The 26,421-nt window shown below is 36.9% G+C and overlaps 3 protein-coding genes across 4 annotated transcripts; 2 read left to right on the top strand and 1 right to left on the bottom strand.

Moving 5' to 3' along the window:
• Window positions 1-575: 575 nt before the first annotated feature.
• sgca (sarcoglycan, alpha) lies at window positions 576-4,283 on the bottom strand. The gene is made up of 9 exons (XM_065257591.2): window positions 4,173-4,283; window positions 3,568-3,696; window positions 3,325-3,479; window positions 3,060-3,129; window positions 2,784-2,988; window positions 2,492-2,654; window positions 1,520-1,728; window positions 1,378-1,404; window positions 576-1,261 (listed from the first exon to the last, which is right to left on the bottom strand). Exons 1-9 carry the CDS (start codon window positions 4,207-4,209, stop codon window positions 1,117-1,119), a joined length of 1,140 nt encoding a protein of 379 aa, XP_065113663.2. The 5' UTR covers window positions 4,210-4,283; the 3' UTR covers window positions 576-1,116.
• Window positions 4,284-5,401: 1,118 nt separating this feature from the next.
• On the top strand, window positions 5,402-19,405 carry rfng (RFNG O-fucosylpeptide 3-beta-N-acetylglucosaminyltransferase). The gene is made up of 9 exons (XM_065257592.2): window positions 5,402-5,851; window positions 10,136-10,659; window positions 12,637-12,685; window positions 12,837-12,939; window positions 14,241-14,394; window positions 15,119-15,204; window positions 16,744-16,909; window positions 17,525-17,610; window positions 18,352-19,405. The coding sequence occupies exons 2-9, from the start codon at window positions 10,222-10,224 to the stop codon at window positions 18,413-18,415; spliced, it is 1,146 nt and encodes a 381-aa protein (XP_065113664.2). The 5' UTR covers window positions 5,402-5,851; window positions 10,136-10,221; the 3' UTR covers window positions 18,416-19,405.
• Window positions 19,406-21,302: 1,897 nt separating this feature from the next.
• dcxr (dicarbonyl/L-xylulose reductase) lies at window positions 21,303-25,685 on the top strand. 2 transcript variants are annotated; one of them, XM_065253453.2, is made up of 9 exons: window positions 21,303-21,470; window positions 21,690-21,770; window positions 22,022-22,119; window positions 22,332-22,486; window positions 22,579-22,621; window positions 22,701-22,800; window positions 23,041-23,105; window positions 24,701-24,818; window positions 25,092-25,685. In XM_065253453.2, the coding sequence occupies exons 2-9, from the start codon at window positions 21,719-21,721 to the stop codon at window positions 25,193-25,195; spliced, it is 735 nt and encodes a 244-aa protein (XP_065109525.1). In that variant the 5' UTR covers window positions 21,303-21,470; window positions 21,690-21,718; the 3' UTR covers window positions 25,196-25,685. The 2 variants fall into 2 exon arrangements, with proteins under 2 accessions (XP_065109525.1, XP_073667503.1); XM_073811402.1 differs by lacking the exon at window positions 21,303-21,470 and adding an exon at window positions 21,552-21,576.
• The last annotated feature ends 736 nt before the right edge of the window (window positions 25,686-26,421 follow it).

Raw genomic sequence — 26,421 nt, 5'->3', positions numbered from 1 at the left:
TGCGATGATGCCCTGGTGGTGGCGCTCTACGCTGCAAAGTACACCTGCCACAGCTCAGCGGATCATGATGCAGTGGGAGAGCAGCATTTAAACACAGAGCCGTAGTTCACTGACAAACTGGGCCATATTGCATACATATCGCAGGCAATATGTCCACCATAAATAATGCAAAACTGCCCCGATTGTCTCTGGCTGTGTCTAGTTGATGGCGATTTACTACTTATCAAGGAACCGGCTTTGATGAGATGCTTAGATTTATCGTGCAGCCCTAGACTATGGAGTAGTATTACCATAGCACCTCCAGTATTAGATCTTATTATATGTGAATGTAGTTAATTCTAAATAACTAAGAGAATGACAATATAACAATGGTTTATTATGATCAGCATCAAAATAATATTGATAGTTTTTAAATTGGAGTTAGATGATAATGAACACAGAGTTCAAATATATAATTTAACAACTAATAAATTGAATGATTCTTATAGAAAGGACAGAACACCAAAATCCCTTCACCACGCTATTGGATACTGTAGTTGGGTTGATGGGTGGTCCTCACAAAGGTAGACTTTAAATGAAGACAAAATTCAGCTTTTTTATTTCTAGTAAACGTATTTACATTTACGTAGAAATTGTTTAACAAGCACAGCAAAAATTTAGAAATGTATTTATTTATTTTTTACATTAAACCACATTTTACACTGCATACAACTTTTTGAAACTCTGAAGGAGAGAAAAACAATTCTGTATTGGACAGGAGATGACAGATTCAGAGTCGATTAGGTACGCTTTGGTTGTTAAATACAAGTTTATACAAATTCTGCTTTATACATTAAGCCAGTGGTTTTCAACCTTTTCGTAAGGTGCATCCCATCACAGCCCCACCAAAGAGAATTCACGATAAAAAAATCTCAAACTTAGAATTTGAATTAAACAAAACAAATTCAATGATACAATGTAGTGCTGTTAGTAGTCTTATTTTTCTAAAGTTTAATTTGATAAGTTGATGTTTTTTTTTTTATAAAATTTCACACACACAAAGAAGAGAAGCATACAGGTTCACACAATATCCTCAAAGCACACAAAGCAACAAATAATTTTGAACCTCAAAAATACTCAGCGCCCCGCCATGCCCTGCTCTGCCATAAGGAGGGGCTGTAAGCATTGGCGAGGAGGGGCCGCAGTTAACCTATCACGCCCTGCCATTTTCCTCAACTCATCGGCGTTATCCTGAATGGTGTGGTGGTGGTACAGCTGGAGCCTGGAAAACATAAATAGGTTGATAAACAGACAGATAAGGTATGTCAGGAATAAAAATGACACAAAAATAACAAAATGTTTGCTGTCAAGAAACATGAAGGGTTGCAGCATACGTACTCGGGGGTCTTTTCGTTGCGTTTTACACTGCAAACAATGAGACAAATGAGAAATGTCAGCATATGGACATTCAAATAATATTTGTTCAGATATTTCAAATCAACATCAACACATATATTCAGAAACTGAATGTGTAACATACACTCCTTCTCTTCTGCAGCACATGATATAGGCCAGGATGAGACAGAGAATCAGAGCTATAATAAGAGGAATGATGATGGTGATGATGTAATCAGGGAGGAAGTCTCTTTCAGGAGGAGAATCTGGAGGGTTGAACTCTCCACCCCACTCAAGGATACCTGAACCCTCAGTAGGGACCGGAGCAGGTGGAACGGGCTTGGATAGATCATACTAGGGGCAGAAAGATTATTAAAATATGAATAATGAATAATGAAAAAAATATGTTATCCAGTATATTGCAGTATCACTTAATCATGCTTGGATTTATCTATGCTTGTACCTTATTAATTTTTAAGTGAATTGCTGAGCGAATGTCACAAAAATAAGAAAAACTTATCTTGCAAAAAGTCCATTTAACTTCATTTTAAGAATTGCAAAAAAATATATCATTATATAATATTCAGGAACATAATATTAATATTATATTATTCAGGATATTTAAATATAATTTTATAGTTGTATGCTATACTGGATTTATTTAAAAAGCCAATGTATTACAGTAAAAGAGACATTAAGGTAATAAAAATGGGGTGTTTACACTGTTAGAAAAGGTACCACTATGAACCATTTATTAACAGGCATGTATACATTTGGTATCAGTATGTACCTTTACGACCATTTTATGACCATAACCATAGGTATGACCATTTTTTGTTAATTGGGTCTAACAGTGTAGAAACTATAATGTATTTTTTCTTTTCTTTTGATTTTTGGGTAATTTTCATTTTTTATCTTGTTCATTCTGGCAAGAGAGGACTCATGTTTTTGTCTCTGTTTAAACTGTTTACTGTGGACAGAGAAGCTAAATGCTAACAACTATTTCACAGCAAACACTATTAGCAGTTATACAAACCAGTATTTATTATGTATCCAACAACAGCATACTTAAGACATGACACCCTTCACTGAAGAGTTTAGTGCTGTCGGCCCTTACCAGGACAGTTTTGCACCAGGTTATGCAGTTGATGGGATTGTAGCATGTGTAGCATTCTCCAGGTGTCCTGCCTCCAGCTGCACAGTTTCTCTTGTGCCCCTCCGTCTGAGTTTTCAGCAAACACTTAGAAAAGGGCTGGTCTGAACCCAGCTTAACATACACACTGAGATGCACACAGCAACATATGTACACAAAGACACACATAGGCACACACAGGTATGATTAATATAATGGAGTAATAATGAGAAGAAGAAAAAGAATCAGACTCTTTAAACTTGCTCTGCATCCTCACCCCTCAAAATGTCCTGCAAGAGGAAGGGGGACCCGACCGCCTCTGTCCAGAGCAGATGTAATGTTTACATATTCAATCCGTTTATTGTCTGTTCCCCATAGATTCATTATGTCTGTTTTAATGTCCGATCGAACATTTTTGGGCAGCACTTTCTCGATATCTGTCATATTTAGGAAGAACTCGGCCTGGTATGGCATTTGCTGTCCTGGAAGAAAGTTAGCCAAATTGTAAAATATCATACAACACAACATGATTTATCTCCATGATTTATCATACCTGCAGGACCGACGTTTATCACCAGCCTCTCTCTAATAAAAGCATAGGTTCGTTTGTTGATCACAAAAATCTAATAGACAGATTTAGAAGATATTTGGATTAAAATGTTTTATAAGACATTCAACGTAAATAATATTGTGAATATAATACATTTAATAGAACACAGACCAATTCTAAACCTCTCCCAAGATGCCAACAACAGTATATTGTGCATTATGGATCACAAAAAGCGTTGAATGCACTAGTTTGCTTATGTTTCATGCACCTCTATAGAGATTCTGCCCTGGTCCTGTGGCAATGGTGTACCATAAAGGAAGCCATTTTGATAGGGGTCCCTCTGGGTAAAGCGGAGCCACCGGGGCAGATCTGGGAAATTCTCTTTGTTGCATTTAAACACCATAGGATCATTATAAGTTTGACCTGCAGGAAAAGTTAGCTTTGTGACATCGCTCCTAGATGTGCATTTGTAAAAGAAATCGTATGCTGACCAAGTTGTTTCGTGTCATACCATAAAGTTTATGAACTGGCTCAAATTGACCCTGGTAAACCTCTCTGAGGAACTCGTAGACAAACAGCTGGCCCATCGGAGCATTTTCTTTATGGTCTGCCTGACCCAACAAAAAACTGGCTAAAAAAACTGTAAAGAGAAGGCAATACATTATGCACATTATGGTTCTTGTGAAATATCACAGTCTATATCAGAATCACATTTATTGCCAAGTATTGCAAGTTTACAAAACATTTGTCTTGGTGTACTGGTGCTTAACAATGACGGGTACAATACAGTAAATGGAAAAAAAACATATATTAACAGAAAAAAATAACATTCACTGTACATAAGCCTGTAGATATTTAGATTTATCATTATTGTAGCACTTTTGTGATGTTGCTTATAATTACATTACATAATGGATTAATAATAGATTGTCCCTTTACAAAATGTACTGACACTTATTAATAGTTCATGTATTTTGACCTCTATATTTTGGTATAATTAATGCATTGTAATGTGCCAAGTAAGGAGACATCTTACAATTTACATCTTTTATCAAAATTTGAAATCACCTGAATAACTTTTTAAATGTAAAGGGTAAAAAAAGAGATTTTACTTGCCTGTTATTGCCAAAGCCCACTTCTCTTTGTCTGCCATCTTGCCTGACAATTCTGACTGACAGTACCATGTGGTCAAAAAAAACCACCCTATGCTAAATAAAGTGATACTATTTTTAACCTGTGTCAAGACATAATTTCCTTTGTGGCATGTGTGTTTGCCATTACAGATTGATTATATGAAGCAGTACAATTCTCAGGGTTTCGGCATTTACATAACAGATCTGTATAAGTAGATTAAGTCTGTTTAATAAGAATTTCCAATCCTTAAATGAGTTAAATAATTTCTCAAACCCACCACCAGGTGTCACAATAATCACATAAATGTGCGGAATAAACAAAGGTAAGGTTTGAAACGGAATACTAACTTTGTAGTCATTGCTCTTTATACAGTATTAGTTACAGTAAGCAGCTTTACAGTAACAAATAGTATATTATGCAATTATAAATGTTTTAAACAGTAAAGCTGATAAAGTTAGCTTTATTAGTAACATCTGAATCCTTAAAAAAAACATTGATTACTGATAAGTAATACATTTTTAATTTAATAGGTATACATTATTTTAATCTTGTCTCCATATGTTTTCCCCAGAAAATATTGGCAGTCTTTGTCATATATGCATGGCTTTTTATTGTTTCATTCATTAATCTATTTATCCCACTATGGTGAATATTAGAAAGAAGAATCTTGCGCTGAAATGAGATTCTCTCCCATATGATTTACGAATAAACTGAAACTTATTACAAGGGGCGAACCCGATAGTCATGTCCGAATGTCGTTGGGAAACGCATTAGGACAGCCTTCATGGGCACTGTAGCAGAATTGGGTTTGAAATATAAACAGAGAGCGCCTTTGTTATTACTAATCCTGCTTGTTCAAGTAATAAACACCATCAACAGATGCTGCATCGAAGTTAAACTTTACTTTCTGTCTGTTTCAGATATAAGTTACACAGGACAAACAAAATCACAGCATGCCTTCAACATTGCACTCTACTCCAAAAGGATTTATATATATTATTTATATATACATTTTTTTTTTATATTTTGTACGCAGCCTATTAGTGTTATTATATTGTTACATAAATTTAATTCATAATCAATCAGCATCAAATGGCATTTTTTTTTTATTTAAGACGTCCAAGGCGATTCAAGTAACTCTTATTAGGCCTCCAAGTGTGTCTTCTCCTAACCTTGTAATTGTGCTAAAAAGCTGCAGTACCACCTACGACCGTCAGAAGTCGCTGATGTCCAAAGCATGCACCTTCAGCTTCGCAGAGAAAGGACAATGTAGGACTATCGTTTATGTTATGGCACGCCACAATCAGAGCTCAAGAAAACAACGAGAGGTTCCAGCAATCCAGTCAGACTCAATCTACTTAGTTCTTGTGCTTGCGCCATGAGAATAACTTTAGTTTAAATGTACTGAAGGAGTCTGATATGAACTCGTGTTTCGAAACGAAAACAATACGAGAAGTCAAAGCAAGAACAATGAGGAGATATGGATATAAATGAGTCATGCTGAGGAGGAATAGAAACCACTAAGTTTACCAACCGAGTATTTATTTTCATACTATCGACATATACGCGTTTTTAGCCTGGCATGATATTTATTGTTTTGACGTTTTGTTTGAATGTCCTGAGGATGATGACGAGCACGGGAAAACATCGGAATACACGCGGTAAGAGACTTCTATCGCATTTGGGGATAAAACAAAAACTGATTAACTATTTTAAGTTTGTTTTGAACGTTGTATGAACGTTCGTGCATTTGGAAAGTGTACCGCAGGAAAAATGATTCATTTTCATTGATCATGGCAGTGTTTGTTGAGCTGCCTTCATCTCTGCGGCTGCTAAACACAATAGAAACCATTGTTAAACTTTGCAATATGGTTGTATGTGTTAACATTTGTAAATGCATTTGCTTTCATTGAGCAATATAGGTTTGCGGCATTTATGAATCTTATCTTAATGTTAGTTAATGCCAGTAAGTTACAATTGTTCACGTTCATTTGCGTTAACTTTAAAAAATGTAAATGAAATACTGAAATTAACACGAACTAAGATTAAAAATGATGTAGAACATTGCTCGTTAGTTCAAGTTTGCTATTTTGTTAAGCAATGTTTACAAACATAACCGTGTTTGTAAAATATAACCAAACTATTTAGAAATTCTAATGGTTGAAATGGGAATTGCACTGGTTTTAATGAAAAAAATATAATGGTATATGTGGTCTCTACTGGTTATGTGTTGGGTTAAGATTTTTTATCTGGCAACCGACCAAACACGATTTAATCATACTTGAATAAAGCACACTGCATAAATTAATATTTTAATGGTTTCAATAGTAACAGCTTATGGTTCAAAGTGATTTTTTTAAAGGTGCCATCAAATAAAAAATGTGTTTTTTATAACTTAAAGCAGGGGTGTCAAACTCAAGGCCCGCGGGCCAAATCCGGCCCTCCCCCTCATTTAATCTGGCCCGCGAGAGTTTACAAATTATGTTAATTGTGTGGCCCGCGAGAGTTTACAGATTATTTTATTGTTATTATAAGTTTTATTTTTGCAGGTTATTTCCTATATAGATTTTTTTAGCAGCCACCAAAACTAATTTTTGTCCCGCCAAAGTCTTTTTGTAATGTAATTATAGTGATAATGTTGATGATTGCATGAGAGAGAACGAGCAGTGCCCCGCACGCGCACACTACTAGAGTGGGCGTGTCTGAATGGGGATGCTGCAGCCTTCGGAGATCGCATTTCCAGGCTGCATGCGTCATCAAGACTCAGAATATTAACAATTATAAAGTTAAATATTATTCTTTGTTTATAGTAAATAGTTGTAATATGCGTATGACTTGCGAATGTAATGGGCAGTTAACTTAAATAAACCAGGCTTGATGACGCTGCTTATGCGACCTCCGCATATGAAAACGGACTATCTGCTCGTTCTTTCTCTCCCTCTCTCGCACCCACTCACGCGGATCCAGCGAGAAAATGTTTTCCGTCTCGTGTACAGAAATGTTTCGCGATGTCCAGCTGGGATTAGGTTTTTACGCGTCTATTCCCGCTAAATACGCGAACTAATGACTCATCTGAACTGATTACTTTTAATAAACGATTGAAACTATTAATCCGTAGCCTACAACACTGAACTCATGAAATGTCAGTCAATCAGTCAGACACTCAAAGCCAGGTAAAAAAAAATCACAGCTTTTTGAAGCTTTTGGGCAAGAAATGACAAGCGAGGGTAGATGTGTTTAATAAATGCATAATTTTGTGGTGGAGATTGTAAAACTCTTTATTAGTATCTAAAATGCCTCTCATTTTCTGACCTGCACAATGAAGGATAACAGAATATTTTGAGTGTACTGTACTCACATACAACATGTGTTTTTGTCACAACAATTATTTTTTAAATAATCTGTAGAATAGTTGTACTCTATACACTTTGTCATTATTTGCCTGGGCTTCTACTTTCAAAGCTAGGTATTAATTGAGTTATTAACAAAACCAATAGTAAGCAAATGCAGGGAAAATTATGCAATGTACAGTAATAAGAGTTAATACATTCATACAGTCTTTCAAATACAACCGGCCCTTTGAGTTTAACCGTAATGCTGATGTGGCCCGGGATGAAATTGAGTTTGACACCCCTGACTTAAAGTTATACAGCGGACACAGGCGTTCAAGTGCTAGAAATTAAAGCAACACTAAAGAGTTTTTGCTCTTCGCTCCCCCTACAGGTTGGAAGCGGAATTGTCCATTGCCACTGTCGTAAATAAGCCTGCTGCAGCAAAGCTGGCTATGATTGGATTGTAACTTGCCGTAAAGCAAGTTTTTGTAGTTTTCACTCGAACTACAGAACCGGGACCCGACGGCTGGAAACTTCTTTAGTGCGGTTTTGGCCGATAGAGGGCTGCAAAGCGAATGTGAAAGTGCCGTTCACCCTGTTTCGAGTGGATGAACGACTGAAACTTTTTTGGAAATGTTATTTTAAGATAAAAAAAAACCTCTTTGGTGTTGCTTTAAGGCTGGGCGATAAACCGATATCGATATGCATCGCCGATACACCTTTATTGATAACAGTGGGAAAAAACATTGATATGATGCCTGTTAATGCATTGCTAAAACTGCATTGGACTACATTGCATCGCCGTTCCTAGATTAAACAGCCTATTATATACCCTGATAAAAGAACATGTGTTGATTGACAAGCAACTAGTCCAGTAATAAGTGTTGCTGTGGGATTCAGTTGTGCCATCGCCATGTGACAGGAAAAGCACGAAAACATGTAAAAAAAGAACATTCTGACAAGCAACTTGTTTAACCACCTAGGGCCGGGTATACTTTTTTCGGCACTCGCACGCACGCACACATCAGCGCAGCTTTTTAAGTATACTCACTGCAGCTACGCACGGATGGCCGTGTTCGACACAACACTGTTGTACGCATACTGTGCGCACGGTCTCAATTTTTGGGCCGCGCACTTACGACAGCAAACCCTCCTGATGACGAAAATGATGTCATGTGGACGGCGCGCGTATGCGAACGTCCCTTGTATACCCTCTCGAATAAACTGCATGCCGTCCGTCTGCATCTACCGCAACACAACAAATAACCCACAAGTAGTTCACGATGGAGAGGTACTTCAGGGTACTCTACAGGGATGCCTCATGATAAATCATCCAAGTGTTACAAATGTAAATCTACCTCAAAGTTTGCCTTAATTGTTCTACATATTGCACAGATTTTGTACAATTTTATTTAACACTATAGAGATTATTTAACACCAATTTAATCTTTATGTAAGATATACAAATTGTACTGTTAAACTAAAATAGTTTATTGTTTGCCTGTGGTTAACTGGTTAAATTATAACTTTTTTCTGCTTGTCATTTTTTAAAAAGCTTAATCAAATGTATCAATAATTATCACTTTCGAATGATATAGCATGTTATATCGATAATATACATTTTAGCTCTATCGCCCAGCCCTAAAACAGTTACATAGCTTCTATGTGAAAATCAAAAAAACTATTTAACAGATTATTAACATGCATTCTTTGGCAGGGATAGCCAGCTGACGCAGACATGCAAGTGCTAGAAATCTCCCCAAAATTATGTCTAGGTAAAAGTGTCATGAGCGCCTATCTTCACTAAAATCCTGATTTAGTTTGGGAATGACTGAACCAGTTTTCACCATTTGTGCCAGCGTCTCTGGAATGATTTTTTCTGGAAATACAAATAACCTTTATGTACTCTTTATTTTTTAAGTGTACCTTAAAGGTGTAAGCATCGGTGATATTTTTAACTTTGTTTCTTTTTCATTAAGAGCTGTGTGTGGCGTCTCACATTTAGTTGAGCTTTTAGATGGGTGTAAATATGAATATTATTTCATGCTGACATTGCAGCCTTCAGCTTCCACATCTGTAAGCTGTTGAGGTATCATTTCAACTCTGAAAATAGAAGACAGGAAATGAGTCACATTGATGGCTAAGGTTGTTATTAGGGTTGACAAGGCATGCTGACAGATGACTGCTGGTGCCAAAATGAAACTCAGAGCATGTGTTTTCATTGGATTGCACAATGAGGCAATGAAAGAAACAGGCTTTGTACATTTTAAGGGCATAGTTCAACCCAAAATATAAAACTTTCTTCACTGCTTCTAACCTATTTTTCTCTTCTTTTTTCTGGAACACAAAAGTGGATGTAATATGCTGGATGCAACAAATAGACAATAAATAAGGAGTTTTAAAGGTGCCAATGAATGCAATGAAATATGTTAAATTGTTCTTTGATTTTACATAGAAGGTATGTAACTTTATTAAGTGCAAACATTATTCAGGAACGTTTTTACATAAGAGCCCATATGTCCATTTACAACCCTAGGATTTGTTTTATAAATGAAATGCATATATATACAACATCATGATTTATAGGTATGCTTGTTGTTTTTGCTTACGCAGGGTTCTCAGTGATGTTGTGAAGATGGGCGCTATTGTGGAGAGTCAGGCAGACGCGGGCGGTTGAGCTGGCTTTGAGTACAGAAAGAATGCACTTATTCCATGTTGGCACCAACAAAATCTGCTTCCTGCTCTCCGTGTTATTTTGTGCCCTACTAGTGCTTCTTATACCCTCACTACAAGCACCACAGCGCCTGGGGGATCTGCCCCAACCCCGGCCGCATGCCAAGCCCACCAGAGCCGGGCGCATACGTGACCTCCACAGAAACCCTGACTTGGCTGGACGCCAAGGAAGTGGTAGTGCCAAGGATGACCGTTTCACCCACCCATTTGCTCTCAGGGGCCGATCCAAAGACTTGCAGAGGGTGTTAGAAGGGGACCCAGCACGTGCCAACTCTCTTGGGTCCCATTCCAAAGACGCTTTGGACTTAAGAGACATTTTTATTGCCGTTAAGACAACCAGGAAATATCACAAGTCCAGACTGCAGCTTCTGTCTCAGACCTGGGTGTCGAAAGCAAAGGAACAGGTAATAAAGTGTTTAAGTAAATCAAGTCTTTTAATGGAGTTGTCAATTTGTAGTTTCTCATAATAAAAGCATTGTCAGTTATTTGACAATTTATAGTACTTCCTGTGGTACTGTGGTTGTCTCTTGAACTATGCTGGTTGGTTATTTTTGTATTTTATGTCGTTCTATTTTGGCATTTCTGATTTTGTCATTACTGGTCATAACCAGTCCTGCACAGAATCTGAAAAGATGTAATATCGTATTACAGTCAGAACTATATTAGAACCATTCTGCAGAATTTTGAACATTTTTTCCAAAAAAATTGCGCACATCCTCATTTGCTCTGTCCTCCGTTGTAGTTTTTTTAATTTTATTTAAACCTTGCACATCACTGTTGGCCTTTTCATCACAGAGAGCTATATCTGTGAAAGGGTTTTGTCTATTTAAGAGCTTGAATCAAAAAACACAAAAATTGCTAAGAAGTAAATAATCCAATAGATACATTACAATTTATTTAGTGGATATCTTTTACAAAGAAGATCCTTGCAGTGTCTTGTATCTATACACAGTGGTCAGCACGTAAAAGAGGAGGTTTGGCAGCTGCTTCCTGCCAGTGTGCCTGGTGTGGGTGGTTTTGGGGGGGGTCTGGTCTTGATACCCCTTAGGTCCTCGGAAGGAGGAAGTTCTACTGCAACCTGAGATCCACAGACACAAGACGTCGTGTGTTTGCTTTCATCCAACTACATTCACTTGACTGCCAAAGGCGTCAGGGAGGTAGACATTCCCCCCTTCCTGAGGCCTCTCTCTGAATTCTGAGTGGGACCCGAGAGGCCCCCAAAATTGACTTGAACCTGCATAGCAGTGCAAGACCCATTGTTTTAAGATTGCTCACAGCAAGGACAACTGCCTGGAGAGGTTTCGAGTACTCTCTTTCCACTGTTAATGCCAAATTTTGAACCCAAGCATTTGAAAAAACAATGCCAGTTCATGCCAGCGAAAACATTCTTTGGCAATTAGATTTCCTAATGTTTAAACTGGGGCAAAGGCAGATCGGCTAAGAATGTTGTCCTGAGCCATGATGTGATAAGTGGGGCCCACTCAGGACCTCTATTAAAGTCTAATTATTGGGCCCCATGAAAGAGCACAAGATTCAAGTAATAATTCTTAAGTCTTAATTGAAAAGGTGAAAAGTCTTCTGAGACAGAACAAGCTAAGAAATAAATGTAAGGCCTTAAACAAGACTGGACTTAACAAATGTAGAGATGGATGGATGTAAGTTATAGTTTTTGTTCTCTCTGTTGGTTTTTATTTTGAACGTGGGCCTGCTCAAACATGCTATTTGACAAAAACATCACTGACTAAGTCTTGGATTCAAAGATGGTGTTTTTCTTCCTGCAACTGTGGCTCGGACAGTTTATGCCCAAATGTCACCTCTTATAATGCCTGCATTTCATTAGAGTGAAAATTAGATTAGAACGTATGCAACAATTGACAGAAAACTGTGAAAATCTGGGCAATATTTATTGTGTTTGTAGATGTCTCATCCAAGTGTTAGTTAACTTTGCCACCTACTGAGAACAACTAGAGATACCTTCCCAACTTAATACTGACCAATCATATGTTGATACGTCACTACAGGTGTTCCAAAAATCTGGGCCAGAAACTATGTGTGTAACTGTGTGTCTGAATTCGCCCCCTATCACTTACCCCAAAATGTTGGCCATTTTGTAGTGTTTTTTAGAATCTACACAACAGTCTATGATGCAAGATATTTTTGTCAGGATGCAAAATGACTAGCGTGTTCGCTTCTTCCCCATATAGTGGACTCAAATATAGGGAATAGTGAAGGAGTGAACAAGTGAGCGGTTTTTAGATTTTTTCCTTAAAAACCACATGGCAGCGCAATGAAAACTACGCCAGCATTTTCCAGCAGATACTGTATGTGTAAGCACCATTTTTTCATGTAGCACTTAACACTGACTGATTTCTCTTTTGCAGACTTTTTTCTTTACTGATGCAGAGGATAAGGATCTGAGACACAAAACAGGTAACACATTTTCATATGGATGCAAGAAAAAGTTGAACTTATGTTAAAAAATTATATGTTAGAATCACTTAGAAATACAAATATAAAGAAATATCATTTATGGCAAGGCTCATGTCATCAGAAATAAGTCACAATGTAACGTCTTCTCAAGGACTCAACATCATCAACACCAACTGTTCTGCGGCACACACCCGTCAAGCCCTCTGCTGTAAGATGTCGGTGGAGTATGACAAGTTCATCGAATCACAGAAAAAGTTGAGTTCATTTGCCACATACTATATATATCTGCCACAGTATTCATTTTCTTTACAGTAATGCTTTTACAGTTTTGCATTGTTGCAAAAGGCTTTACAAGAAATACATTTTAGCACAAAAAATAGAGACATAAACACTAAATGTTAAAAAAAATTAATACACAAACGTTTTGCATAAGATAATGCTACTAATAAATATTGTTGTTTATATAAGGTCTATTCCAGACATTGAAAAGCAGGGAATTTTATATTCTTTTTGTCCAAGTCATGGAATATCAGGGATTTTGTTTGTCGCTTTAAATTTTTGTTTGCATTTATCAAAGTGTAATCCACTAGTTAAAGGAACAGTATGTAGGATTGTGGTCAAAGCTGGTATTGCAATCACAAAACGTGTGGCTAAAACTGGTACTGTAATCACACAACTGGTGGGCAATACACAAAATGACAACATAAACATCAGTTGAGGGCTGCAACTCCACTTTTTAAATGACAATATCCTGGCCGGACCACTGTTGTGAGTGATATAAGTATTTGAAATGAAAATGATTTCTTAATGTCTAGTGACATATCAGGGCCATTTTATGATTAATTGATATAAATTTCTTACATACTGTTCCTTTGAGTTTTGTGTTAGGAATGCCGTTTTTGGGTCCAAGCCTCTTCTGATTTTAAGTGAGACAATTTAAACAGACGCTTATTGACATTTTTTTTAAAATAAATTTTATGGATTAAGCTAAATTTTTTATTAACTCTCGGTGTACACTACATTATCAGGATCATGGGATCTCAGACATAGGTCATAAAAATTCATCTGTTTAGTCAGTGAGAGTCATGGAAAGTCAGGGTCATTCGGCTTACAGTAGGAACCTGAGAATTGTAATCAAATCTTTGTTTTGATAAGAATAACAAACCAAAGGTTTGTCTAAATAGGAAAATTCTCCCACAGTTTGCACACCCTTATTCATGCTAAATAAATGCGCTCAAAATATTATTTTCTCTCACAAATGTATCATTTAACTTCAAACAACATCTGGAGTCATTTGGATTACTTTAATGATGGATGTGCTTGTTGGAGCTTTGCCATGTTGGCACCCCATCGGAAGGCAACATTAATAGCATTTTAATATAAAATACTTTGTGCTCAACTGAAAAGGAAGTCGTATACAACTGTGATGGCATGAGGGTAAATTATGAGAGGCTTTTGTTTAAGGAAAGTAAATGTGTCTTATACTTTATATCTAAAGGAATCAATGCAAAACTGCAGCGTTGTAGCTTTCTTTATTTTGTGTGCCGTCTTTCAGGTGGTTCTGTCATGTGGACGATGATAATTATGTCATCATGCCCAATTTGCTGGAGCTTCTCTCCTCCTATTCTCACACACAGGATGTGTACCTGGGCAGACCCAGTCTGGACCACCCAATAGAGGCTGCTGAGAGGGTCAAGAGCGATGGATCGGTGAGATTTCAGTGTCTTTTGGCTAGAAAAATAATAATCTAGTCTTTCTTGCCGTAAATGTTTTAACTCTTTCCCCGCCAGCGTTTTTAAAAAAGTTGTCAGCGCCAGCAATTTTATGATTTTTCCAAAAGTTGAATGCCTTCTGGAAAATTTTCTTCTTAAATAGACTAAATAAATATATAAACATACAATACATCAAATAAAAGAACAGGCCCTCTGCTTTAAAAAAAAAAAAGTTTCATCCTACTTTCATTTGCTCTCTTTTTATCACCTCTCAAATATGGGTAGGGTTTTTCAAAAAACAAACTTTGTGCAAAAAGCTGAGAATTGCATTTTTGTGAAGGACTTTTGATAGAGAACGATAATGGTGGAGAAAGAGTTCATAGTGCTGATCTGTTGGACATATAGGTAGGTATGTATGTATGTATGTGACCCTGTCTCTAAAATCTAGGCTAAAGTCTCAAATTTGGTTTCAATCATTGATTTTTAAAAAAAATCACAATTAAGCCATGACTTTAGCTGGGTTTTCACAGGCAGGGTCACATATTTGTTCTACCAAAAGATTGCATGCATATTTTTGGTGTGCGTACTTCAGTTGAGCATTTTAGGATTGCAATCTAAAAGGGAAAAAACAGTTCAAAAGTTATTTAGCCATTGGTTTGTTTCTGTGTCAACTTGTCGTATTATTTTTGTTAAACCTTTTATTGTTGTATATGTTCTGCAGGTCTCTGTTAAGTTCTGGTTTGCTACTGGAGGAGCCGGGTTTTGTATTAGCCGGGGTTTAGCACTCAAAATGAGTCCATGGGCAAGGTAAAGCAATGCCTTAAAATTAAATAACACCTTTTGTTTAATGAGTTAGCTTATGGGGCTTTTCCACTGTGAACACTACCTTGTACCAGATCATTTTTTAGTACCACCTCGGTTGAGGTTCCAAGCGAGCTGTAACGATATTAAAATGTGTGACGCAGATCACTGATTGGTCAGAGAGAATCAATCATAAATGCAAGGTTACCTTACCCTTGTGCGCCATCGAGTAAATCAAGTGATGTCGTCATCTGTGCTCACTTTTAAGCAGTAAAAAAAACATCCACATGCTGAAAATCAAGAACACATTACATTGACATGCTCCATTACTCATGTCGTGCGTTTGTTTGTATCACGTTTTACAAATGCTTGCACGATGATGCCGCAACTACAGCGATAAGTCTATAATCTCACCCTCTCTGAAGTGGTACTCATGGTGTTTTTCCATCGCAGGGTACAACTTGGCTCGATGGCTTAGCTCGCTTTCATTGCTTTTCCACTATAGTTTAGTATCACTTTAGAGTGGGTGGGATTATAGACTTACTGTTACAGTTGTGCCACCTCTACTGCCTTGAAATCATCATAAATCCAAAATAAACAAAGAGACAACATGGGAGCAACAGAGCATACCGATGGAATGCAGTGTTTCCTTTACAACAATTTAATTGGTGTCGGTCTGTCACAAAATCTAAATTGACCGGTACAAATAGTTTTTCGTCAGTCACCTCACTACGTTGACCGCTTATTTAAGCCTTGACACTTGTCATTTTCTGATGTGGAGCCGTGCACAAAGTTACAAAATAATTTCGATTTTTCACACGGTTCCACATCCGAAACCCATTTCTCCATTATCCACCCATACCCGTGCTTGGATGTGCCACCACAAATAAACTGCGAGTCTGTGGGAAACACTGGAATGGTGTTATTGATTCTCAGCTTGTGGATGTTTTTTCTCTGCTTAAAGGGAGCTTGAAAACTTGAGAACTACAACACAGCAGAGACGACAACACTGGGTTACTGGTTTGCTCGACAGTGAACGACGATAAGCTAATCTTGTACTGGCTAATCTAATCTTGGCGTTGGTAGTGACGATTCTCTTTGAAAAATCTGTGATCTACAGTGTTTAAACGTCACGTTTAGTAACATAACAGTCATGCCATGCTGCAATGGAAAGTGCTATAAACTGTTTAAATTAATCTAGATGTAATAAACTGTGTTGCTTTCTTTTGTTGTTAACAGAAAAATTTGCTCTTTTTAGGTTTATTCAGTGGGCACATGATGGGCTATGGCACCATTTTTACAATGAAAGCCCAGTATTATAGTCACAAGTTTTTATATAGACATTTTGGTTTTTTGATTTGCATAAAGACCTCAAACAGGTTTACATGCAAATGTGTGATACGTTTGAACAGTCGTTAGCATTTTAACATGTATTAAAAACATTTTCTTAGATGTTATAGTTTTCTGTTGTTCACTAAATTCAATTTTTAGTGCTTAAGTTATTCAGTGTGATCAGTGTGTGGTTTGCTCTCTTCTATTTGACAGCCTTGGAAACTTCATTACGACTGCAGAAAAGATTCGCCTTCCAGATGACTGTACAATAGGTTACATTATTGAGGCTCTGCTTGAAGTCCCTCTGACACACACAGGACTTTTTCACTCACACCTGGAGAATCTCCAGAGACTTCCTACCGACAACATTCTCAAACAGGTTAGACAACTGGGTGGCACTTGAGGTAAAAGACAGGAAAGATTTCAAAATGCTTGAAGGCATTGCCAGTATATTTCCAGCATTTGCATGTGTATATTATATGTCGATTGGTTATTATAAGTATAGATTTTGTAGCATCCTGAATTTCAAAACAATCTTATACTTTCTTCTTTAGTTTAACATTATTGTTTTGCAGGAGGGTTTGGCTTTCATCCCAAATTGCTTCCACTCACCTAACTTGCCCCATCTGTGTAATTTATATATCCCACTTACATAATACCTGTACCGTAATACTAAGCCCATCAAGCCTCTTATAACTAAGATCTATTAAAGCAGTGGTTTTCAATCTTGTCCTAGGGGACCCACAGCTCTGCATGTTTTGTATGTCTCCCTTAACTGACACACCCAGTTTTGTTCATGGATCTCTCCCTTAATGAGCTGATGATCTGAATCAGGTGTGTTAGATAAGGGAGACATACAAAATGTGCAGGGCAGTGGGTCCCCTAGAACAAGATTGAAAACCACTGTATTAAAGCATATCTATCTCAGCCAACCTATGTTATTGTTAACAGTAACAGAGTCACCTGTCTCAACAGCTTTTGCTTTCCTCCACAGGTGACCCTCAGTTATGGTGGTTTTGAGAACAGGAGGAATGTGGTCAGTGTTGGAGGAGTGTTCTCATTGGCTGAAGATCCTTCACGGTACACACTCACATTCAAAATAGGGTGGAGTCCAATAGTCTGCGACCACATTAAATGTCTAAGAACGTTTTAATTGCATACAAAGAAAAGTAGCAATATTAAAGATTCTGCACCATTTATAGGTCATTAAATGCACAATATGCAAGCTTTTTGCATTTATATATCCAAAAACTACTATCACAGTGTGATGTTTTGTTTGCATGTGTACTTACATTATCCCAAATGTTATCAACAATGTTTAAATCCATAAACTTGGGTGTGTTTGACTTCATGTGGCACTGCGCAAACCGATCCGCCTAGGACATCAAAGTATCTCAAGGGCAATTCAAAACAAGTACTCTCGCAATAGTTTGATGTCATACGCTGATTAATGTGTGCAATGCAGAAGTTTGTGTAATGCAATAGTAATGCGATAGTAGTCTCGCACGCCACTTTGTTGGGGCTTCTGTCAGATCACACTACTGACTTCCAATATAATATAACAGTAAAAAAAGATTTAAATTGGTCACCCATGAACATCATTTGTGCATCCAGTATGATTGATTTCTATTAACTTTAAGGGTGAAGACTACAACTCTTATCAGAAGTATCAGCTCATGTGCGTGCCGTCATTGTAATGAAAAACAGTAAAATGCAATAAAGGTCCTGCAGACATTTGGACTCTGTATGCACAAATTTGCATGAATAAAAGGCATAATCTACTTTTTTGATGTTCATTGCTGGTTTTCATGATCTCTTTAGGTTCAAAACGGTTCACTGCCTACTCTACCCAGACACTGAGTGGTGCCCACGCAAGACTCACTGACCTCTTTCTGAATGAATGCTTCATCAAAGACTATTACCATCTTTCTACAAAACTCTTTATGCCATGCTGATACTTGGAACAACTGAGGTGGTTGGCAGTATGTAACGGTAAAACATTGTGAAACATTGAAATGTTCAGGCCTCAAAAGCCATGGGTCGTTTTGTTTGGTTTTCTGAGTTTCTGTGGTGACTGTAATTTATTTAAACATTTGTTTTCTTAAAATGTGTTTGGAAATGATGAAAATGACATTTTATTTTCCCTGTTGTGGGCTTTGGAAAGGAGATGTTCTCATAAAAGCCTCTGGAAACAGTATTGATTAAGTATTTTGTCGTCATAACTTGCGCAACCCAGCAGCGATTGCCAATGCTTTTTCAGCCTTTTGCGATAAACTTATATTGTTTATCTGTGTTTGTTGTTCATAGATGCCAGGAGACAGTATGCACTAAGTACAGAACTCTATAGCTTGCAGACAAACACTCTTGAATGAAGTCAAGTAGTTAGACTTCAGAAAAAATACACAGACCAAAAATCACACCGTTATTAGCAGTCCAGAAATGCTTTTTGTCTTTTGTTTACCATTTGATATTCTCATGTGTTTAATTTTTTTTTTAACCAAAATGGATTCATTTGTTTATATTTAAACAACGTGATAAGAAACATCTTCTAGATTAGAATCTTGTGATCTGTGTTTGTATTTCTGTTGTTTTTTTGTGCTGTCCATTTGATTTCTGTGATTTTTGCACAAACATGTTCCTCACTGCAGGCCAGTGGTTTGCGTAACCATACCAAAACTACGCTTTAGTTTTACTTAAGTATTTTGTTCATGTGACAGCTTTCGCTTATGCATGATATGTGCAGTCTCTTAACACTGCCAAATGTTTCTGGAGTTAAGTGTTAAAGTGATTGCATCTCCATTGAGCTTTTTTAATCTGATGTATTAAACATTTTGCAAAGTATGAATTACATTTTAATAAATATATTTATTATGCATGTACAGCGTATATCTGATTCATTTAAATATCTTACACTGCATCTACTGGAAACTGATCAGAGTTTTACAGAGAAGTTGATTTCCCTTTCTAGAGGATTATTTCTTTTAGCTCACTGTAACAGCAATATTGAGCTGAAGAAAATTAAATAATTGAGAGAACCAACACGTTCAGGTCTGGGGTGAACTGCAGCCCTGCCCGCCCATGCAACAAAATGCCACACCATTTATGCGAGCAAACACAGATAGAGGCCTAATTCATGTTGGATGAACCTGGTAGTCCTGCCCAGAGTAGTGCACCCAGAGCTAGGAAACAAGTTCATCTATAGGCCAAACACCTCGGAGCAACCTAGAGTTATGGGAGTTAGGGCACAATTTCGACCAGTCTAATTTAAGGTGGACTCCTATCGAATTATTCTCTTAAATTCACTTTATAATTTGAGTTATAACTATAAATATTATTTCTAGATATTAAAATTGAGTCATTATTGTAACATTAGTCTTTTCTTAACATCTGCTTTTAACATTTCTTACTTTATGAACAATTAATAAAGTCTTATTGCAAATATTGTCAAATAATTCAGATGTGATGCCACCACATTTAATCTGTGTAGACTTGTATTGAATAATATCATATACGACTATGATGCTGATATAATTAATGCATTTAATGCAAAATAATTTAATTATAAATATAGTATTATATTATCTAATTTGGTTAATAAGAATACCTTTTTTGTAAATGTTTTTGTTTACCTTTATAAATTATATTTGAATTATATTAATATAACGCTTTGAATTAGATCTGTTGATATATGCCTGATAACAATATGATTTTAAAATAAAGAGCCACAATACAATCGGTGACAAAATTCTTAGGGAAACATACAATGATTTTATTGGGTGTAGGACACAGTATTATTCAAAGCCTTGACATTATAACAAGTCAGTAAATTTGTGTAAAATTGCAGGCTTCGCTTATCCCGTGCGAATGCGCCACACAAAATTCAGATGTAGGGGGTAAATTGTAAATCACATGAGGTCCACAGATACTATTCCTGTGCGAATAGGGCTTTTGATGATCCAAATCTCATAGCAGGATAAGACTTCAGCCTGGATTTCACAGACAGGGACACATTACTAAACATAATAATTGTATAGTACTTTCTAAGTTTGTCTGAAATGTTTATTACTCTACACAGAAGTTACTTCACAATTGATGGAGTACATGGACAAAGGAATGTACTTTCTTTTTCTAAGCTTTAGTACAACAAAATACACAGTGATGATATCCTACTAAATAATGATCAATAATTTATGTTTTTTTTTATCACAAATCATATACTCCATAAAATAAAAACAATTAAAGCTGATCTATCTGAATAAAAAAGTGGTAGGCTGGCTGATCTTAGCTGGTTTAAGGTGGATGCTGGTTTAAGCTGATCCTCCCAGCCTAAGCTGGTGGGTTAGCTGGCCCATTTTTCCGGCTTAAAAAGTGACCAAAACGCACCTAAAACCTGCTTCACCAGCCAGTACCGATCTGATAAACCAGCAAATCAGCTGTTTTTTTTCAGTAGGGATTTAATTAATTAATATGTACTTGTTTAACATTAACATTATAATAAAAAAATACTTTATTTATTTCTTTTGTCTTTTATTTTTCACAGATATGGGGAGATATAAGAGGCAAGAAAACGAACTGAAACGCAAGCTCTATGTGCGAAAGTGGTATGCAGAACTTATAACAGAATATCGACTTCATGCGTCGCTGCGCAGAACGATCGACCTATGACATCAGAATACCGCGAGGGGAAGCTCTCGAAGCGCTCTCGCGGTACTTAGATGTCATATATGCGCAGCGCCATACTGTGACGTAAAAACCAAACACACCAAAACAGCTCATGCTTTAGAAAATTCAAGTTTTTTGAAGCGATCATGTGATAAACGAAGCCACCTTCAACAACATTTGTCACTCGCGGTTATAAAACAGGGTAACTAACGTGTCCCTTCGCGACGCTCGGGTGACCTTTGCTCAGTTTAGCAACTTGTTGATAGTTTAAGACTGAGGTACGTTTTGAATTGGTATTATCAAGAAAAAAATTAACGTTAAGTTAAATTATTTAAATGAAGTGGCTCGTAAAGTTCGCTCTCTCGTAAGACAAAGCCTTTGCAGGTGTTTCATTTATCGTGTTGTGTAACTTAAATAACTTTGCATTGCAGAATCGTACCTTTGCATGGAAATGCTTTAAATAACGTTACAATTTACAAACTTCCATCTGCTTTCAGACTAGAGTGCTTTACAGCTGTGTCACAAAATGGAGATAACATTTAGTGGAAAACGAGCTTTAGTGACTGGAGCTGGCAAAGGTGAGCTTTATTTTTACCATGGTTTAACTACTAACCGTGGTTAATTTTCCTAAGGGTTAACTTTAATAATTAGAAACAAAAGCACGTGCATGCTTTAGAATAATAATTGTGTGTCGGTTTGCTTGTTTAATATCGAATGCAAAGACGCGGATTATCAAATGTGCACACAATTTGTGCATAATAAATGTGCATGCTTTCAGATTAGAGTATGATCATTCACACCTCTTGACTATCTCTCAAATGTCTCCTAGGGATCGGGCGGGCCACTTCTCTAGCTCTGGCACGCTGTGGGGCAGAGGTCACGGCTGTCACACGCACCAAGGTTGACCTGGATAGCCTAGTGGAGGAGGTAATGACCCCATGGTCATGCTCCAACTCATCCCCTATAGAAAGCACCCTATTGGGTCTGTTGTCTCTTAGCTGGCATTAATTCCTAGCATAGATTGGCATTCTTCTATATCACACGAGAGCCTGCGGCTTCTTTATGCTTTATTGGTCTCATTTAGTTAGGCTGTGACAATGGAAAATCTCTTTGTAACATCAAATGCTTTTCATCCCCAGTGTCCCTCCATCAAGCCGGTATGCGTGGACCTGTCGGACTGGGAAGCCACAGAGCAGGCGCTGAAAGACGTCGGTCCGGTGGATCTGCTGGTGAACAATGCAGCTTGCGCTAAACTTCAGCCCTTTCTGGAGGTCACGCCAGATCAGTTTGACATGTGGGCCATTGAAGCATCACTCATATACTAAAATCTGAGTTTTTTATTGAACTGCCTATCTGATAGAAACTGAGAACAGAATGTTTTCGCAGGTCTTTTAATGTCAATGTAAAAGCTGCGTTACATGTTGCACAGGTAAGATAAAACCTATATGTTATGATTTCAAAATGAGTATCAGTAATGTTGCACTACTAATGTTGTGACTGTATTAAAGATTGTGGCTAAAGGTATGAAGACCAGAGGAAGTGGAGGCTCCATAGTCAATGTTTCTAGCCAGGCTTCACAATGTGCCGTGCAAGATCATGCTGTATACTGTGAGTCAAGATGCTGTAATTTAAAAACAATTAAAACATCTTGCACTAACATATCTTAACATATATCAGTGTCACTGTTTTGTCTCAATATGCACACCAGTAATGTTTTTTTTTGTAAGGCATGTTTGTAAAAACTACTTAAATGTCCTAATATAACTAAGGCCTAGTCCTAGTGAGTCCTGGATTAGTCTAAACCTTGTCGGGGAAACTGCCCCTTAATGTTTAAATGTTCCTTTAAAGGTGCCACAAAAGGAGCATTAGACATACTGACCAAAGTGATGGCGCTGGAGTTGGGGCCACATCAGGTAAATCATTGACAGTTTCTCATTAAATTTTAACTTATAAAATGGTTAGTTCCAGTTCTTGATTCTGATTGGTCAATAGCTGTGTGTTTCCAATAAGGCCGCTGCACCCAACTATTCTGTGTATCAATGCACAGCAACGTAAATATTAAACATTTGCTGTTCACAGTCAGTCAAGGACTTTTTTTTTTCAAACTTGAGAAGGCAATGCATGAGAGACAGTCCTCAACAGGCTTTAAACCAATCCACAACCACCCTCTTCTTACAATCTTAAATGTCCCAAACAGTCTAGTATATTTGTGGGTGTGTATCTCTGCATTTTAATTACTTAATTTTAAGAAGCGGATGTAATTACCAACACAACATGTTTAAAGAAATGCTGTTTGCACATAATCAAACATTTAGTGGTGACATGTGTTAATATTTACAATCTTATTGCTCTTCTTGATCAGACAATTTTGAATCTTGAATGCAAACTAGCGCCTAGCTCTTTCTTATAAGCAGCACTAACTGTTTTGTTTTGTTTTGTTTTGTTTAAAGTCCCTGTATAGTCAGTGTAGAAAATTGTTTCCATACACATTTTAAATGTTACAAATGTATTGCTGAAACAGGCCACAAAGACTGTAAACTAAGTAATGCAGTACCGAATTGCAGAGTTAGATCATTTAAACAGTTTTTGGACACATCCCCACCGTTGAGAGCAGAGAATCCTGCCTATTTTTTCAAGATTTTGATCCTTTTTTTTCCATTGTTCAAATTTGGTTGGGTGGTTATTAACATTAACACATTTTTTTGTGGTGTGACACATTCAGAACACATTTAATTCTATATGAAAATGTCACCAGCTTTATGGCCCAATCCCATTTCTCTGTCTTACCCCTTACAACTACCACTTAATCTTGCATGTTCGCATGAAAGTAAGGGCTATCCCGATTGGGCCTTACTCTCATGTGAACATGCAAAATCAAGGGGAAGTAGTAAAACAGAGAAAATGGATTGTCCCTATATGTTAGCAGATGCATTTTGTACATTTGTTATCAAAAATTGTTGGTTTGTAGTCAATAAAAGCTTACAGGACAGTTACCTTGGAAATGGTGTTAAAGGAATGGTCTACTCAAAATATAGTTCCTCTTTTAAATCCGCTTCGAAAAGCGCTACATTTTATTTTGTACCACCAAGCTTGCTCGTATAACTACTCGTCTTAAATAGGAAAAACGTTGATGTGTTTGGTCACTTCTAACTTTATCTCTGATTGGTAACATTGAATGAATGGGGCTAAGCTAAATGCTATCGAAGTGTCGCAGCGCGCTCCAGTGCTTACGTGCACGCACACAGATGACAGAGGGATGTTTCAACAATTCTTAGTTAAGGTAATAACATAGTTTAATATTGAAAATGAGTAGACTATTCCTTTAAATGGTTAAGCTTAAATGTAATGTGCAAAGCTTACCCCAAAGCATATGGGGTAATTCATCAAAATAAATGACTAATCAAATCAAACCCAACAATGGTGAGTGTGTTGCCTATTTTGATTTATAGATTAATTTATTCATCATCTGTACCAGTTTAACTTGTCTTTTTAATTGTGACCTGGACAGATAAGGGTAAATTCGGTGAATCCAACTGTGGTAATGACCGATATGGGTAAGATTGGGTGGAGTGACCCAGCAAAGGCCAAGAGAATGACATCACGTATCCCACTAGGAAAATTTGCAGGTAAGCATGTGTGACTTCTAAAATAAATATGATCATGATTTACACTGACAATATTAGATAATGTAATGATATTTATTACACAGATATATGAAAGAAATTGTAAAATGCGGTAAAATGCTTCCTTATACTACAAAGTTTTATGCAAGATTGTGTTCCTGTAATGTAATCTAAGATCAAAAAGTTGAAGTCTGCCCACGACCATATTTTTGTAGTGGTAATCTGGGACTGTATTTTTGTTAGACAAACCTAATAATCTTTCGTATTGTGTTTTAGAAGTGGAAGATGTGGTCAATTCCATTCTCTTCCTGTTGAGTGATAAAAGTGCCATGACCAATGGAGTCATCCTGCCTGTGGATGGGGGTTTCCTGGCTTGCTAAAGAGACTATTACTTCTAATTGATTTTTATTCTCGATTCAACTCAATGAATAAAGATTATTTAGAATATTATATTATATTATAATATAGACTGAATGAATGAATGACAGGCTCGCCTCTCGCTCCTTGGTAACATCGTGCAAGGCAAAAAAAAGGGTGACATCTAGGGGAGAAGACTAGTAATTAGATTAACGTTAATCTTACGTTCAATGTTTACGTTAATAAAATTGGGGGAAAAAATTGATTCGGGGCCTGTGAGAATCGATTTTAAATTGACCACGGAAAAAAACTATTAATCGGAAAATAGATATTTTTGCCCAGCCCTACTTCTAATGATTTTTAAAGTCAGGCAGAGTCATTGGGACATGAATGACGTGAAACTGAAAGTGTGCGTTACAACTCGTTTACAATATGAATGTCACATCTCTACATAATGTCTCTTCTGTATGTAACTAATGGAGACTTAAAACTGAAATAAACCATTTAACCGTCCATGTTGTAATTTCGTCTTGTTCTTATGAGGCCCTTCTCTGTAAATGTGAAGGTCTTTGCTTCTGGCCATTACATGTTGCCATGACGATACATTCTCACGTCCTGTAGTATAATGTACAGTCAGTAGAGGTCAGCATTCACAACTGCTGTATGCTTCCCTGGTTTGTTCATCGAAAAATATACTGACCTAAGTTGCAAGAAACCCCTTAATATGCATTAGGTTATCCAATTACTATGTGATTACTAGTCTAAATGTATTTTTTCAAATGTTAGATCACCTTAGACCACAAAAAGACCAAAAAAGTTACATTGGTATATTTGTAGCAATAGCCAACAATACATACAATGTATGGGTTAAAAATATAGATTTTTTAATGCCAAAAATCATGAGATTATTAAGATCATGTTTCATCATATCTATTTTTATCAACAAAAAAAATTGTACCCCAAGATTCCAGATTTTCAAATCTTGTCCAAATATTGTCCTAACAAACCATACATCAACGGAAAACTAAATTATAAATCTTTTTTTTTTTTAAGTTGACCCTTTAAAAAATAACTGATTTTGTGGTCCAAGGTCTCACATATATCATCTGTGAAAGGCCTAGGAATAAAATGTTAATTGAATCATTGCATTCGTACCACAGCCCGTTCATGTAGACATCATACTGTATGTCATCTTTGCTTTCATGTGTGAGGACAGAGAAAAAATCTGCAGTGTAAAATTAAAGAACAG

This window comes from Paramisgurnus dabryanus, chromosome 1 (genome assembly GCF_030506205.2).
Source record: "Paramisgurnus dabryanus chromosome 1, PD_genome_1.1, whole genome shotgun sequence".
NCBI classification, from domain to species: Eukaryota; Metazoa; Chordata; class Actinopteri; order Cypriniformes; family Cobitidae; genus Paramisgurnus; species Paramisgurnus dabryanus.
Note: the sequence above shows the minus strand (reverse complement) of the source record. Positions and strands in the feature narration are given on the sequence as shown.

Coding starts and splice junctions, on each gene's coding strand:
- sgca (XM_065257591.2), bottom strand. CDS start 4,209: ATGGCAGACAAAGAGAAGTGGGCTTTGGCAATAACAG. Junction 3,480..3,567: donor GCCAGTTCATAAACTTTATG/GTATGACACGAA, acceptor CTTTTCCTGCAG/GTCAAACTTATAATGATCCT. Junction 2,655..2,783: donor CTTGCAGGACATTTTGAGGG/GTGAGGATGCAG, acceptor TGTGCATCTCAG/TGTGTATGTTAAGCTGGGTT.
- rfng (XM_065257592.2), top strand. CDS start 10,222: ATGCACTTATTCCATGTTGGCACCAACAAAATCTGCTTCCTGCTCTCC. Junction 14,395..15,118: donor GGGTCAAGAGCGATGGATCG/GTGAGATTTCAG, acceptor TATGTTCTGCAG/GTCTCTGTTAAGTTCTGGTT. Junction 16,910..17,524: donor CCGACAACATTCTCAAACAG/GTTAGACAACTG, acceptor TTTCCTCCACAG/GTGACCCTCAGTTATGGTGG.
- dcxr (XM_065253453.2), top strand. CDS start 21,719: ATGGAGATAACATTTAGTGGAAAACGAGCTTTAGTGACTGGAGCTGGC. Junction 22,487..22,578: donor ACGCCAGATCAGTTTGACAT/GTGGGCCATTGA, acceptor ATGTTTTCGCAG/GTCTTTTAATGTCAATGTAA. Junction 22,801..23,040: donor GCAAGATCATGCTGTATACT/GTGAGTCAAGAT, acceptor GTTCCTTTAAAG/GTGCCACAAAAGGAGCATTA.